General features: G+C 33.9%; 2 protein-coding genes across 2 annotated transcripts in view; one reads left to right on the top strand and one right to left on the bottom strand.

The window, feature by feature from the left end:
- The window catches only part of LOC139974495 (tRNA selenocysteine 1-associated protein 1-like), a 37,793-nt gene extending 24,510 nt beyond the window's left edge, over window positions 1-13,283 (bottom strand). The window contains exon 1 of the mRNA XM_071981683.1: window positions 13,191-13,283. Within this exon, the coding sequence (XP_071837784.1) occupies window positions 13,191-13,268 (78 nt within the window). The 5' untranslated portion in view covers window positions 13,269-13,283. The remainder of the gene's footprint in view (window positions 1-13,190) is intronic.
- LOC139974499 (fibrinogen-like protein A) lies at window positions 403-11,030 on the top strand. The gene is made up of 5 exons (XM_071981689.1): window positions 403-562; window positions 6,396-6,453; window positions 6,749-6,921; window positions 8,005-8,275; window positions 10,538-11,030. Exons 1-5 carry the CDS (start codon window positions 488-490, stop codon window positions 10,780-10,782), a joined length of 822 nt encoding a protein of 273 aa, XP_071837790.1. The 5' UTR covers window positions 403-487; the 3' UTR covers window positions 10,783-11,030.
- Window positions 13,284-14,589: the final 1,306 nt, after the last annotated feature.

Genomic DNA, 14,589 nt, shown 5'->3' with positions numbered 1-14,589 from the left:
TAATGAGTTGAAACAAGTAATACATATTTTTGGCAAATGTTACAATTCTAATGTAACGTTCATCCACAAATCAGACAACTACTCTGCTGGCGTTTAGCTACTTGGCATTCTGAAACCGCATCAAGTGACCTGATTGTTTGATTTATATATTCATTGGTATAACACTAAAGCAATACGATGGATGGAGTTCAATATGAGACGTAAATACTTTGCAACTGTAATTTCGATTAGTCAAAACATCAAGATAAGTTCTTTTAATGGTATTGAACTATTTTTGCAATAATTCCTTAAAATTGAAACAGATGCGTCACAGCATCCTTACAATTGAATAGAACGACTACGTCATCAATCTCCTTTGTTTCAAGTAAGACAATTTAGTGATATCGAGAATGTCAGATTGGCTTTGAATTCATTCTTGCGTTAGTTCTCCTGCTGTGAAGTGCTATCAGTCTTAATCTCGACGATTTGTTCACCTGTATTGCTCAACATGAAGATCAAGATTATTTTGTTCGCTTTTGGATTTCTGTCTGAATTCGGCAGCTCTCTGTCTTCTTTGAAATCGGTGAGTTTTACCATTCTTTTCATTTCTGGTCAGTTATAACAGTAGACACTACTTTCTTTTATTTTATCAGAGTTCAACCATTTAACACAAATCAGAATTGAAACCCCAAATTTACTTCAAACTTTTTAAATGTTGAAATGATCAAATGCATTGAATTAACAAAACAATGTTTTTTTCTTTCGTTTGCTTTCGTTTGATAATAATCACACAATCTTTACGTGAAGCTATTAAAAACTCACTGCGGCTTTATTTCACCTGGACAAGTTACTTTAATACTACATAATTTGTAATTCAAGCATACTTGTCTCGCTCTCTGTCTAAAACAATTCATGTTTATTAATGTTGGAAAGAAACCCAGTAACTGTGCATTACTCAATCATATAAAACCTATAGTGTTTGTGTAAACCATTCAACTTTTCAAACAATATTCAAAGATAGTTTGAAAAAACCTATCTTCTCGAATAGCAGTTTTTGAAATATTTGTACGGTTCGACAAATCAACTCTCTCTAATAAAACATATACACAATTACCCAAACATCCAAACCATCGCTGGAAAATTTCCATAGTGAATGTTCTGCTTTGTGAATGGTATATGTGTAGCAAATGTGATCGTTTGTTCATTAAAATGTACATTCTATAATATGTATCCTTACAATTAAGCCAAATTGTGATAATTTGATGACATAAGAGAGCTTTTATGCTATATATTTTAAGCAAAAACTCTTAATAATGTATTATTATGCCACCATTTTATTGCGGGAAAGGCTATCATCATAAACCGTAAATTCCATCGCATATTTTGTTTTAGAAGAGAATGTAACTTTCTGTTACCTTTATGAACATATTAATTCAAGTTCAGACACTGCAAATACAGAATAAGTTTAATAAATGAAAAGATAAAAGAAACTTTTTAAATGTTGAAATGATTGAATGCATTGAAATAACCAAACAATGTTTTATTTCTTTCGTTTGCTTTCGTTTAATAATAATCACACAATCTTTAAGTGAAGCTATTCATAACTTACTGCGGCTTTATTTCACCAGGACAAGTTACTTTAATACTTCAGAATTTTTAATTCAAGCATACTTGTCTCGCTCTCTGTCTAAAACAATTCATGTTTATTAATGTTAGAAAGACACCAAGTAACTGTGTATTACTCAATCATATAAAACCTATAGTGTTTATGTAAACCATTCAACTTTTCAAACAATATTCAAAGATAGTTTGGATTTTTTTTAATCAGAACCAACCATCTCTCGAATAGCAGGCTATCATCATAAACCGTAAACACAATTGCATATTTTGTTTCAGAAGAGAATGTAACTTTCTGTTACCTTTATGAACATATTAATTCAAGTTCAGACACTGCAAACACATAATAAGTTTAATATGTGATTACCATAGTTTACAATTGTGTTGAAATAACATTTTCATAATAACATTATACACAATATATATGGTAAACCACTTATCTATGTCCATGTCGACCTAAATAAATCGTCCTTCCGTACAGTTAAAAGTCATGCGTTTATCTATTGTTGGTGGTGTTTTACAGGCCAAATAATTGTGTAAGGAAAATATACAAAATAAATCAAAAGATAAAAGAAGTATTTAGACATTTGCCCCTCTAAATTAGGGCATTCTTGAAAGAAAATATTTTGCAACAAATTAAATTTTGAATAATTTTGGAAATATATTTCTTGAAACGATTCAACAAATCCATGAAATATGATGTTAAATAAACAATTTTAACAGTATTGACACACTTTGATAACCACATCGCAGTAATTCTAAAGTAACTTAAAAACACTCTTTTGTTAATACAAACTTGTAAATACTTCTCAAAACTCTGTTATTTGATCAATCTTAATGTAACCCTGGTAGAAATTCCAGTAGAACCCAGTTAAAAAAATCAACTAGGTTCTACTAGGGCCTACTATGTTTAACTGGTTTTTAACTGTGTTTAACTGGGTTCCAACTGGGCTATGCTGTACATGAGCTAGGTTCAGCTGGGTTTACACAATGTTCAACTGGGTTTGTTCAGGCCAAACTGAATTTGAACTATGTTTGAACTGATCCAGTTGGGCTTCAACTAGGTTTCACTGGTTTTTGCACTAGCCCAACTGGGTTTGAACTATGTTGACTGGTGAACTTGCCCTGTTGGGGTTGAACTAGGTTTCATTGGTTTTGCACTGGCCCAACTAGGTTTGGACTGTTGGCTGGTGAACTGACCCAGCTGGGATTTAACTAGGTTTCACTGGTTTGCACAAGCCCAACTGGGTTTGAACTATGTTTACTGGTGAACTTTCCCTGTTGGGGTTGAACTAGGTTTCACACTGGCTCAACTGGGTCTGGACTATGTTGACTGCTTTTATTTTTGGCGTAATAATCAAATGTAAGTTCGTAAGCAGTAACCGTATCGTAATATATTGAAAATGCTAAACTAGCCAACTTATGAGGGGTGTAAAATAAATCTTTGTCATATTTATCACAGTTATGATTAAACGATTAAACTTTTGTACCGCAATGATTAAAGATATGAAATATTTACTATATAATAAATTTGAAAAAATTATGTTTATACTTTGTTCGGCGATTTGAACAATTGGTAGGCAAAATGCCTTCCTAGTGCTAAATAGTATGATCCGACTAAATTTGAACTTTGACATTTGTCTTGCGTTGGGCTAAATTTATAAATTCCGAATCCGCAAACCACAAACGCCAACAGAAGCTTCGCAGAATTGCATTTGTAACCGATTTTGCCAACAATTTCAAATAATTACCGCGGCTAAGTTCCCTCCTTTGTGATCTTGCAGTATCTTTATATTATTGTTACATACTTGTAACGTTATAATTGATTATAAACGTGCTCTTTATCATAAATATTTGAATTGAACAGAAACTTTGTATATAGTGGCCTAGGACTATAGTATAGGCTAGGCCTAACAAACCGGTTCCCTACTAGGTATACTACATGGTACATTTACTAACGTTAGACATATTCTAACGTTTTAGTTGACTAGCTTATACTTTATAAGGGCCTAACCTACAGTAGTTATACTCAAGTTAACACTATATTTAGCCGCATGATTTTAGGAAAGCTATTGTCAACTAGCGAACATAATGGCAACTTCTTAAGGTGTCACAAACAAAAGAAGCTCACAGATATTTCAAAATTAACGCAATTGCCTTGATTGTTGTTTCAAACATGAAGTGTCCTATTGGCATAATAACATACTTTGCAAAAGTCATTAGTGAAGTATACAGCATACACGTATATGCTACAAATGTGAGGATGCCCTACACTGAACATTATGAACATATGATTAAAATATCAATCTAATTTTAAGTGAGGCTTCATTAGTGCAGTGTAAGATGGTCAGCTCTTACATAAAGTTTTGTTTGGTACCATAGTTTTACTTGTTTATTAGTGCAGTGTTCACTGTACAGAGGGTTAAACATTTGTACAGTATATTTGTATGTTGTCGTGTGTCAGCAAAGGGGTTGATTAACAATTTTCTCTCTTCTGGGTTGCTAGGCAACTATCTTGTTCTTCCTCGAAATAATTCCCTCACAGGAAATGGGGTCTGTGTGTATATATTTTAGGAACAAAGGAGTTTTGTGAGGGTATAGGTAGTTAGGCAGTTGGCTATGAGTATCTGAGCAAGGCAGTTGTAAAAGAAGAGAAAGATAGTTTAATATCTAGATAGTTTGTTTTAAACCTTAATTTACATAGTTCAAGTTACTGTAGACCTTATTATTTTATGGAATTTGTGATACTCAATGATAGTCTGGGACACTATTTATTTTAAAGGATACTTTTTACTATAAAGGATATTATTTTACATAAAGGATATTCTGGGACACCATCACTTATAAAGGACATTATTTTACTATGTACAAAGGATATTGACATTATTTTACTGAAAGGATACCCTGGACAATATTTCATATAAATTAAAGGATACTACTGTATTTTGTTGGGATCGGACATACCATTTATTGGGGATCAACTATACTGAGGTTGTAGATCTGATGTCGTGGAAGATCTGAGGTCGTAGAATACTTGATATCACCAGCAGGCCAAATCACCAGAACATACTTTTAAATTAAGTGTATTTCTTTATATTTTGGGTGCGCACCTCACCACTGTAAGTTATTTCATTTAATTCTTTGACTGATCCAAGATCAACTGTACTTTGTTTGTTTTTCATAATTATAATTTCTTTTGATCCAATCCAGTTGAGTTCTCCATTTTTTTATGTGTCTTGCTCTGTATTTGGTCATCACACCAAATCCAGAGTTCTCTGATCAAGAACAAACATTTATTTTCAGTGGCTAACACCCTAACACATACAGTATAGATCTACTGTAAAAATAATGAAAACTTCTTATAGTGTGGTGTTATATTGTGTAGATAACACCAGTTGAGAATCCCAGTTTAAACTATTTAAAAATAAAAGCAGTAAAACATAGTTCACCCAGTTTAACCCAGCAAAACATAGTTGACCCAGTTGAACCCAGTAAAACATAGTTGACCCAGTAAAATAAAGTTGAACCAGTTGGACCCAGTAAAACATAGTTGACCCAGTAAAACATAGTTGAACCAGTTGGACCCAGTAAAACATAGTTGAACCAGTTGGACCCAGTAAAACATAGTTGAACCAGTTGGACCCAGTAAAACATAGTTGAACTTGAACCAGTTGGACCCAGTAAAACATAGTTGAACCAGTTGGACCCAGTTTACCCATTTCAACCTAGTTCAAATTTGGGCCAATTTCCGTATAGAAAATTCCAGTTGAACCCAGTTCAAAATTTCAACTGGAATTTCCACCAGGGAATTGCAAAGCACTATAAGTCTACCGTAAAATAGCTCATACAGAATAATCAGAATGGTATACTTAATTCTAAAAAAATGTCAACATTTTGCATAAAGTATTGAACAAACGTGTTGTTAAAAGTAAAATTTGAGTGGTCTAATTAAATTTCGAGAATATGTCAGACATCGGACGTGTCTTACAATCAGGTTACGGAGTTGATAACTTGTCAAATGTAACGTTCTATGCATAAAGATATTACCAATTGTACAATTTACACTGAATGCAGACTTTTATTGTCTCTTGTTTCCCGCTGAATTTAAAGTTGGTTACGATACACAGAGCGGTGCAATAAAGTATTTTTGTTTGTCAGTTTCTGACGTGTTTAGTAAATCTATACATCGAAGATTGACCAAAACATAGAATAATCAAACTAAGAAATCATCAAATATATCTATTCCGTTCGAGACTTAATGGCAGCTTAAAAGTATTATTTATGAACAAAACCTTTAACGTTTTGTAATGTTTCCTTTGTGAAAAGTAGAGTCCAAAGTAATGCGACTCCATGGGAGTAATTATAAATTGTTAGTAGTTGTATAATAAACAATCTAACGATTTCTAAAATACCAACTTTTACACCAAAATTATTGTCCGGGACATTAATTCATTTGAAAACTGTGAAATAATCTTACATTTTGTTATTATTTTAACTTGGTTACCATAACATTTTTATCTATAGCAAAGCAAAGTACTATTCCACAAGTGAATTGCCCTACATGAATAATGTCATGTCATTTTGATTAATAATTTTAAAAGTTTCATTTATAATAATATAATAATAATAATCAGCAGTTATTTTTACGACGCCTTAGCGATCACAAATGTGGGAGAAACTCGCAAGGGCTTATGGATTACAACTTACAGGTCGGGTAGCTTCCAATTTAACAGTTTAACTCAAATTTGGAATCTTTTGAAATATTAATGCGTAAAACAAGCGTAATACTGTTCTTTCAGGGCGGTTCGGAGAAAACAGAATATAATTCCCGATTGAGACAAAGGAGAGACACAAGCAGTGAGTATATATCATCCCTTTTCGTGTGGTGACGGAAAACCTTTTAAAGTTTGAAATTAACTGATTATTTTGACCTTGTACGTGTTATAATGTCTCATCTAGACCATCCCTTCCAATTTTAAAGCGAAAAGTATATTTAAGAGATTGAAATCTTACATTTGCTTGCTACTTTTTCACAACTAGTGATTTATAGTTGTATTATGCGGTTTAATGTTTTGAATATTAGTTCCGCAAGGTCACGTTTGAAGAATGACAAACTTTACTTGATACTAAGACGCTTACTTTTTATCTTCAGGTTCATCTTACTTCTACTACCAAGAACCACAGTATCCCAGAGATTGTCAAGAAGTTTACGAACAATGCGGCGACCAAGATACAGAATCCAGTGTGTTTATGATTCAACCAGATAATTCTCCTGAACCTTTTATGGTCTTTTGTAACAACTCGATTGATGGAGGCGGTTGGACTGTAAGTATTTTGTATTTATCAAAGCGAAATAGAGTTTGAAGGGAAAGGGATAAGATAGGGGAGAGGAGGGGCATTTTACATGAAGTTTTGACTAGAGGATTTAAATAATAACGAATGTAGCTAGTAGAACGAGTGCAGAGATGCAGTCGGAAATCTGGGGTGTTGTCATTCGTCAACTATTAAACGATCGTTGTAACTGCATTATCATCGTCATCAAATTTTCATTATATATTCCTGTAATCTTTCCCAATTTCGATCCTTTTAAATTTCATAACATGTAGGCTACTTTATGTAAAAAAATGAAACGGTTTTTACATGATGGCAATGTCATCTCTATTAAACAAAATCAATAATATCTATATGTTGGTATTGGTAGCGCGGTGGGTACAGGACACCAAGACATATGTTCTTGAAATCATCAACAAATCATATTCCTGTAACACGATGTGTGATACCATCTTAATGTTGATTGTATTCGCTCCAAAACAAAATCAATAAAATCTGTATGTTGGTATTGGTAGCGCGGTGGGTACAGGACACCAAGACATATGTTCTTGAAATAAACAACAAATCACATTCCTGTAACACGATGTGTGATACAATCTTAATGTTGATTGTAATCGCTCTAAAATATTATTTATTACTATTAAAAGTAAAGAAACTGATTTGTTTGGCTAATTGCTTTCATGATTACTTCGTTATACTTGCTGTACGTCTTTCAGGTTTGTAATTAATAATTAATTACTAATTAATTAATTAAATAATTAATAATAATGACTAATATATAATTCATAAGTATCATCAAACTTAAGAAAATCTTATCTTTAAAATATACTGTATGAATGAGGGTCTCACCAACTTGTGTGACAACATTTTGTGTCCTCTTTGACCACCAAATATAAATTTCACTTTGGCAACCGTTATCATGTATTTAAATATCTAGACACTGTTGTATACCTCAGTATTTAACAAATCCTCTCGCTTGTGACATCACTTTAATAGTTATATTATGTTACTGATATTAGCCACTTCACATAATTATTGCAGACTACCTATAACGTTCTCCTCTATAATTCATGTCAGGTAATCCAACGACGAGTAGATGGATCTGTTGACTTCTACCGGACATGGAATGAGTACAAACAAGGCTTTGGCTTTCTAAAGAGAGAGTTCTGGCTTGGAAATGATCAAATATCTGACTTGACAAACCAGAAAGATTACGAACTTCGTATTGACATGAATAATGTTAACGGCGTTCCTTACTTTGCCAAGTACGATCTATTTCGTATCAGTGATGAGTGGAGTAAATACAGAATGGTAGATCTAGGAAGGTATCTGCCAGAAAGTACAGCACGTAAGTACATACTTTTTATCTTCTAGAACCTCTACATTACATCTACATTGCCTCTACATTACCTCTACATTACCTCTACCGTAAATACGGAATCATAGATCTAGGAGGGTAACTGCCAGAAATACAGCAAGTATAAGTACATACATTTCTATCTTCCTGAACCTCTACATTACCTCTACAATACCTCTACAATACCTCTACATTACCTCTACGTTACCTCTACATTACTTCTACATCGTATAAGTGATGAGTGGAGTAAATACGGTATGGTTGATCTAGGAGGGTATCTGCCAGAAAGTACAGAAAGTAAGTACATACATTTCTATCTTCTAGAACCTCTACATTACATCTACTTTAACTGTACATTACCTCCACATTACTTCTACACCGTATTAGTGATGAGTGGCGTAAATACGGAATGGTAGATCTACGAGGGTATCTGCCAGAAAGTACAGGAAGTAAGTACAAACATATCTACCTTCTAGAACCTCTACTTTCTCTGTCCTATTACATTTGCAATTCTTTAAAACAGACTTTATCATCGAAACATTTTTTCCTCCAAATTTTTACTTCAAAGTTAAATAGCATGCTCTTTTCTGCTTTTGCTCTCACAAAGGTTGTTGCTTTTATTAAGATACTATAATTCTCCATGGTTTAAATATGATAACAACTTACATGGAACGTATACATTAGTCAAGAAACCTAATAAAATTGCTATCCTATTGAACAGAAGTGTTTATTCAGAGACGTAAGCTAGTGCATTCATTCTCGTATAAAATGTAATCTTAACGTGTGGGCCGTCGTCAAAGACGTTCATTCACCATATTTAAAAGACCGACTAGCTTTCTCGAGACAGTTAGTTATTTGCCGAGTAACTTTTTGAAGGAATACAAGAAGGGGATTGGCAAAGTGTACAGTAAAAAATATGCATGACAGTAAGTTTATTTACTCTATATCTCAAAGCCCATGTGAGCAGCATCTTTTAGATAATTCTTGTTCTTAAGTAGCGAGTTTAAGGTACAAGAAGACATACGATAGAGCGGGATTCAGTTTCTCTGAATGTATTTAAAAGCCCTATAACAACAGGAGACGTCCCTCCCATTCGTCAGCAGAATACAACGGACTGTAGTTTGACTTTCTAACATTAAATCTAAAAAAACAAAATAGACAAACTTTATTTGTAAAGGGAACTGACTCGAAGTTTAAGTCACGTTGTTTGCTTCAAATGATGAAAACCATGGCAACCAAAGTGCGATTCCTGATCTCTCGGGTTGATTGCGTGTACCTCTAAAAACACACATCAAATACCCCCAGAATCGGCTAATATACGTTACTATTAAGTATAAACTGGATACTATGATTAATAAAACTAATAATGAATTATAGGTGCTTCGAAATAAGGTTATAGATATGGTGAATTGACTGAAAGTTTGGTTAGTGTTCTTAACAATTATGAATTAAAATATAGAGCCTAATTGATTTATGCTGCTGTCACTTTTGGCTGTGTTGAAAATTTGATACACTCCTCCACAAGTTTTTTTTAGAAGAAATAAATGTGTTTACGTATATTTGAAAGCCATTTGCTTCGTTACCACTTTAAAGAATAAAGAACACACGTTGAGAGAATTAACAATGACATAAAACGAGTTCAGTGTAATGTTTAATAAATACGAATATAGTAATTATATATAAAGTAATTAATATAATTAATTATATATTAATAACAAATAAAGATTTCAAAATGAGGACCGATAACATTAAAGTAACCAAATATGAAATGCGATACCTTCAATATTATTTGAGATAAAAATAGGCAAACGTCAAAAGGCTTGATAAATGCCGTTTATAACTACATACCATCATAATTGCCTATGGGAATTAGATTGATAAACAGATGCAAGCACATTACACCAATAAGCACTAGTTATAATTTCTTGTGAAATACTAAAAAAAAAAGAAAATCAATTAACTTTGGACGTATCTTGTCTCGCCTTGTGAACTCAAACAGTTATTCACAATAAAACAAAATTGACTGTTTTGAAGTAAAAATATACATAGCATGTATAATAATCCTCGTTCAAAGAAAATTCAGAACCTGATATGGCTGTTAAAAAAACAAAAAAACACATATCAGTTAGTTTAAAAAAATGTTTAGATATACTCTCCTATAGATATTCAGTGTACAGTCCCATGTGAAAAAGAAACTCGTTTCAACTGTGCATGTTGTTACACATTTATGTATGTATGCTATCCTTTCCACAGACCATGATTCCCTGGCTTATCACAGGAATATGTCCTTTACTACATACAACAGTGACAATGACCGTTATAGTAGCAACTGTGCCGTTACTAATCATAGTGCTTGGTGGTACAACGGTTGCGATCATTCTGACCTTAACTCGAACTACTATGCCGCAAGTGGAAATGATGCTAGTATTGAGTGGGATAATTTACCTGGAGGTTCTTTCACCTTGAAGTTCACAGAAATGAAAATTCGACCTATCTGATATCTATAGTGAGTCTTGCCGTAATATCATATCAAGAACGTCAAAGTACATTAAACATACTGTTTTTATGAGGCAGAAAACATAGAGGTGAAGCAGCAACGCCTGAAAACAAAAACACTTACCTCAAAAAAATATGAATTAACATGAAATATCATGATAAATGCAACGCTGAAAAGAAACTAGTGATTGTATTATAATGGTGATTGATATACATTCAGTTGAAATAAAGATTCATGTGATTAACATTATTCGACTTGTTGTTTCTTTCTTGTTGTTTACTTGTATTGCTTAAAGCTTAAATTTAATTTCTCTCAGAGAGTGACGCATCGCAGTGGAATGTGCTACTTAACACCCTCCAAAAAAACAAAAAACAAAGAGGAAAGTAGACAAAACGTAATATATATCATAACATATCATTTTTTTCTTTTGTTGGGAGATGAAAGCTCCGGTTGGTATCGAGTGACACGAAAATATAGCTGCAGAGGCCCCACGTGACAACTAGTTCATAGCTGTCCCCGTATAGCTGCCCCTATAGCTGCCCCTGTATAGCTTCTTACAGTCCCTCAAGTTAACATTTAATGTGTGAAGCTGGTTGTTTTGTAACAAATATCAGTAAAGGAAGGCAAATCAGCAGACTAAAACAATATGTTCCACTTCAAAGAACAATGAACTTGTACAGAAAGCATAAAACGTTTTATTAATTTAATAAGAGCGAAAGGAACTGCTAAAAACATCTTAGCGACAAGAAAGTAAATACGGTTGTGTCTTTCCCATGTATCTATATACCACTATCATTTTGAAATAAACAAAAATAAGATGAAAAGGAAATAGCAAAATTTGGAATGGTAAAAAACAAAACAGTGAATTAAAAGCTATAGCTTCTGCTTCACTTCATTTGTAGATGGAAAAGTCTTTGGACTAGAATGTATAAACACACAGAGAGCACATAAATTATTAGCTCAAACAGGATTCAAACTTGGGCCTCCAAGTCTTGCATGTACTCTATCAATTGTGCTATACAACCCTTAGACGGAGTCGATCCCTACATTTAGCTCTAAGAATTCTACGGTGGAAGTACCACAATACCTTACATACCGTGTACGTAGCAAATAAAGCTAAGCAGGCAGGCACGCAAAAAGTGAAGATCGGCAATATCAGAAATTATTACGTTAATTATGATGATAAAATATAAGTGATTGGTGATTAGTATTTATTGTTAAACCAAATTTCTTTTAGTCTAACAATGGTTTGAACGAGAAAGCGAACGTCCTCGCACCTCTCAATCAACAAACTTAAACTGTCCTAGTTCCTAACATCGTAACGGTTCCCTTAACAACAACAAATTACCCAAGATGAAATCTTGGCACGGAATCAACGCATCTTCACTACATTGACACTTTCAGCTCCTGCAGTACTAGCCCCCTCCCCAGAACTTAATTGTACATTGTGAGGCACAATTATACCCTTGCTATTATTCGGTTCCTGTTTTGGTAAAAACCATGGTGAAGTTGCTACTTTTATTAGAAATTACGGTGTAGTTGAAAAAGTAGTGTACACCCTCGCATCTTCTGGATCTTGACCTGTATTTGGAAGACACTTTTTCATTAAGGTGAATCTTGTCTCATTAGTCATTCATTAACAGTAGTCATGAGGGTTACTTTATGCAAATTTATTGATCTCGTATGATTAAAACAATGCTCTAGGCCAACAGTACAGTATGTATCAATACTAGAGTTTGAGATACAATGTTCTACGTATACATCAGCTGCTATCACTAGCATATCCCTAGATATACAAGGGCGACACTCAAACAGTTACATATTGGATACACTAGGGGCAGTAGCAACTATCTAGACATACTGGCCAACGACAAATACCACTGTCTGTAGAGACTGACACCAAAATACAGTATAACTGTCGTGTTTATAATTACCATTCTGCATTCATCAGTAAATACCAAAAACATGATGAAGTCATTAGGAGATTTATGTTAGCTCTTAAACTTCAGTGATAATTGGTATCCTTACCAATCCCTTTGATTTTTCTCTTTTATTATCTTTCAATGGCATGATTTAACCGTTGCTATGGTCAAATTCCGCTAGACTAACAATGATTGCATAGTTGTATGTTCAAAACCAAGAAAACGTCAAAATGCACCATTTTGCCAACTTGTTGCATGGTTTTAATTCCGGTAAATGGATGCCAGACTACAATTTTGTAAACTAGGCATGTACATTTCTTTGTCGCGGAAATGGTCCCAATGTAATTTCATGCATACTCGATGTTGTATATAACTTAGTCTAATACATTTAAACCAACCATATGCCAGGTTCAACCGGCCGTACAGATCAGAGTACGAAGCGTACGTAACTATAACAGCAGCGCAAAAAGAAAAAAAAAGTTCTTACACTTCCCATCCATAAGGATCTTTTACCGATAGCTTGCATTGAGTATGAATTTACTAAACTTAAGCTTGACTCTTCCATTGTAAACTTCAAATTGGTTTGAAGCTAGCAGCCATGAAGAGCAGACACTTGTCACAACCACTAACAGCAGACAATAGCAGCAAGTGACATGATTTATGTGTACGATGTTGCGCAGCAATACTTAAGGTAGAACTATATTCAAGAAATGAAGTTCGTCCAAGCTCCACAGTTATTGCGTTTACAATTTGTTAATAATTTGACCTAGTGTCGCATGATGTGTAATATATTATGCACTTGGAAAGATTTTAAGAAGAGACTTATTTTACACTTGCAGGAAAGAATTTCTGCGATTGTGTATAAAAGACTTTGCAATGGCTTAGTACACCACTTCTCTCCTAAATGATTTTACCGTGTACTGTAACTATATGTTCCGATATTTTATGGTCATGTATCATTCATAGCGTTCTGATTAATACACACGGAATCGATACGTAGGAGCCGAACATTCGTGGCGAATTGTACCAATGACTAAGCCCTTGCCTAGATTGCAAGAAACAGCTGTGTATCGTGTGCCGTATACTGTGTCGATAAAGATGGAACAACAGTTAAACAGATCGACCGACCAATTGAAACATCTCACCCTATGTTGTCACGTGACAACTTTCACTATTTTGACACACAAAAATAACTTATGTAGGAAGACACTCAGCAATTATATAACTTTCACTACTTGCAAAGGTCACTTACAACATTTAGAACAAATGTTACAATTCAACGTTCATTCTCAAATCAGACAGTCTACAGCAGTTGAGCTACTTCTTAAACCGCATGTAGTAACCTAGTAACCTAGTAAACTGGCTGATTCATATATTCACTGACGTAACACTGAAGCAATGCGATGCACGCGTGTACCTTGAAATCTGAGATACATGAAGCAACACAATTGTCCATGGCGGTAAAACGATCATAAATGTTACAGTTCTGGTTGAGTTATTCAGTTATTAGATATGACCTGTACATTTACACACCATTGGGAAACATGTTTCTTCGAAATACTTCGATACCTTTATCTCACTAAGAAAGGATTGCTGTGCCATTCTTTTCAAGTGTAGGCCTACGTCATATAACAATACAAACAACTTTCGGCGCATTCTTGCAGCAGGGCTATAAAATGTATTGTCACGTGACATCTATTAGATATATACGAAGCAAAAAAAACTTGCTTAATTTATCCATGGACATTAAGCTAATTCAACTAATGAGGTGGTGTAAGTAATATATATATTTTGGGCAAATGTCACAATTCTAATGTAACGTTCATCCACAAATCAGACAACTATAGTCTGCAGGCGTTGAGCTACTTTGCCCTTCTAAAACCGCA

This window comes from Apostichopus japonicus, chromosome 9 (genome assembly GCF_037975245.1).
Source record: "Apostichopus japonicus isolate 1M-3 chromosome 9, ASM3797524v1, whole genome shotgun sequence".
In the NCBI taxonomy this organism is placed as follows: domain Eukaryota; kingdom Metazoa; phylum Echinodermata; class Holothuroidea; order Aspidochirotida; family Stichopodidae; genus Apostichopus; species Apostichopus japonicus.
Note: the sequence above shows the minus strand (reverse complement) of the source record. Positions and strands in the feature narration are given on the sequence as shown.

What these genes read in the sequence shown, in the direction of transcription:
- LOC139974499 (XM_071981689.1), top strand. Translation starts at nt 488, where the DNA reads ATGAAGATCAAGATTATTTTGTTCGCTTTTGGATTTCTGTCTGAATTC. An exon ending in ACAAAGGAGAGACACAAGCA is followed by an intron (nt 6,454 to 6,748) that starts GTGAGTATATAT and finishes TTTTATCTTCAG; the next exon opens with GTTCATCTTACTTCTACTAC. An exon ending in TTGATGGAGGCGGTTGGACT is followed by an intron (nt 6,922 to 8,004) that starts GTAAGTATTTTG and finishes AATTCATGTCAG; the next exon opens with GTAATCCAACGACGAGTAGA.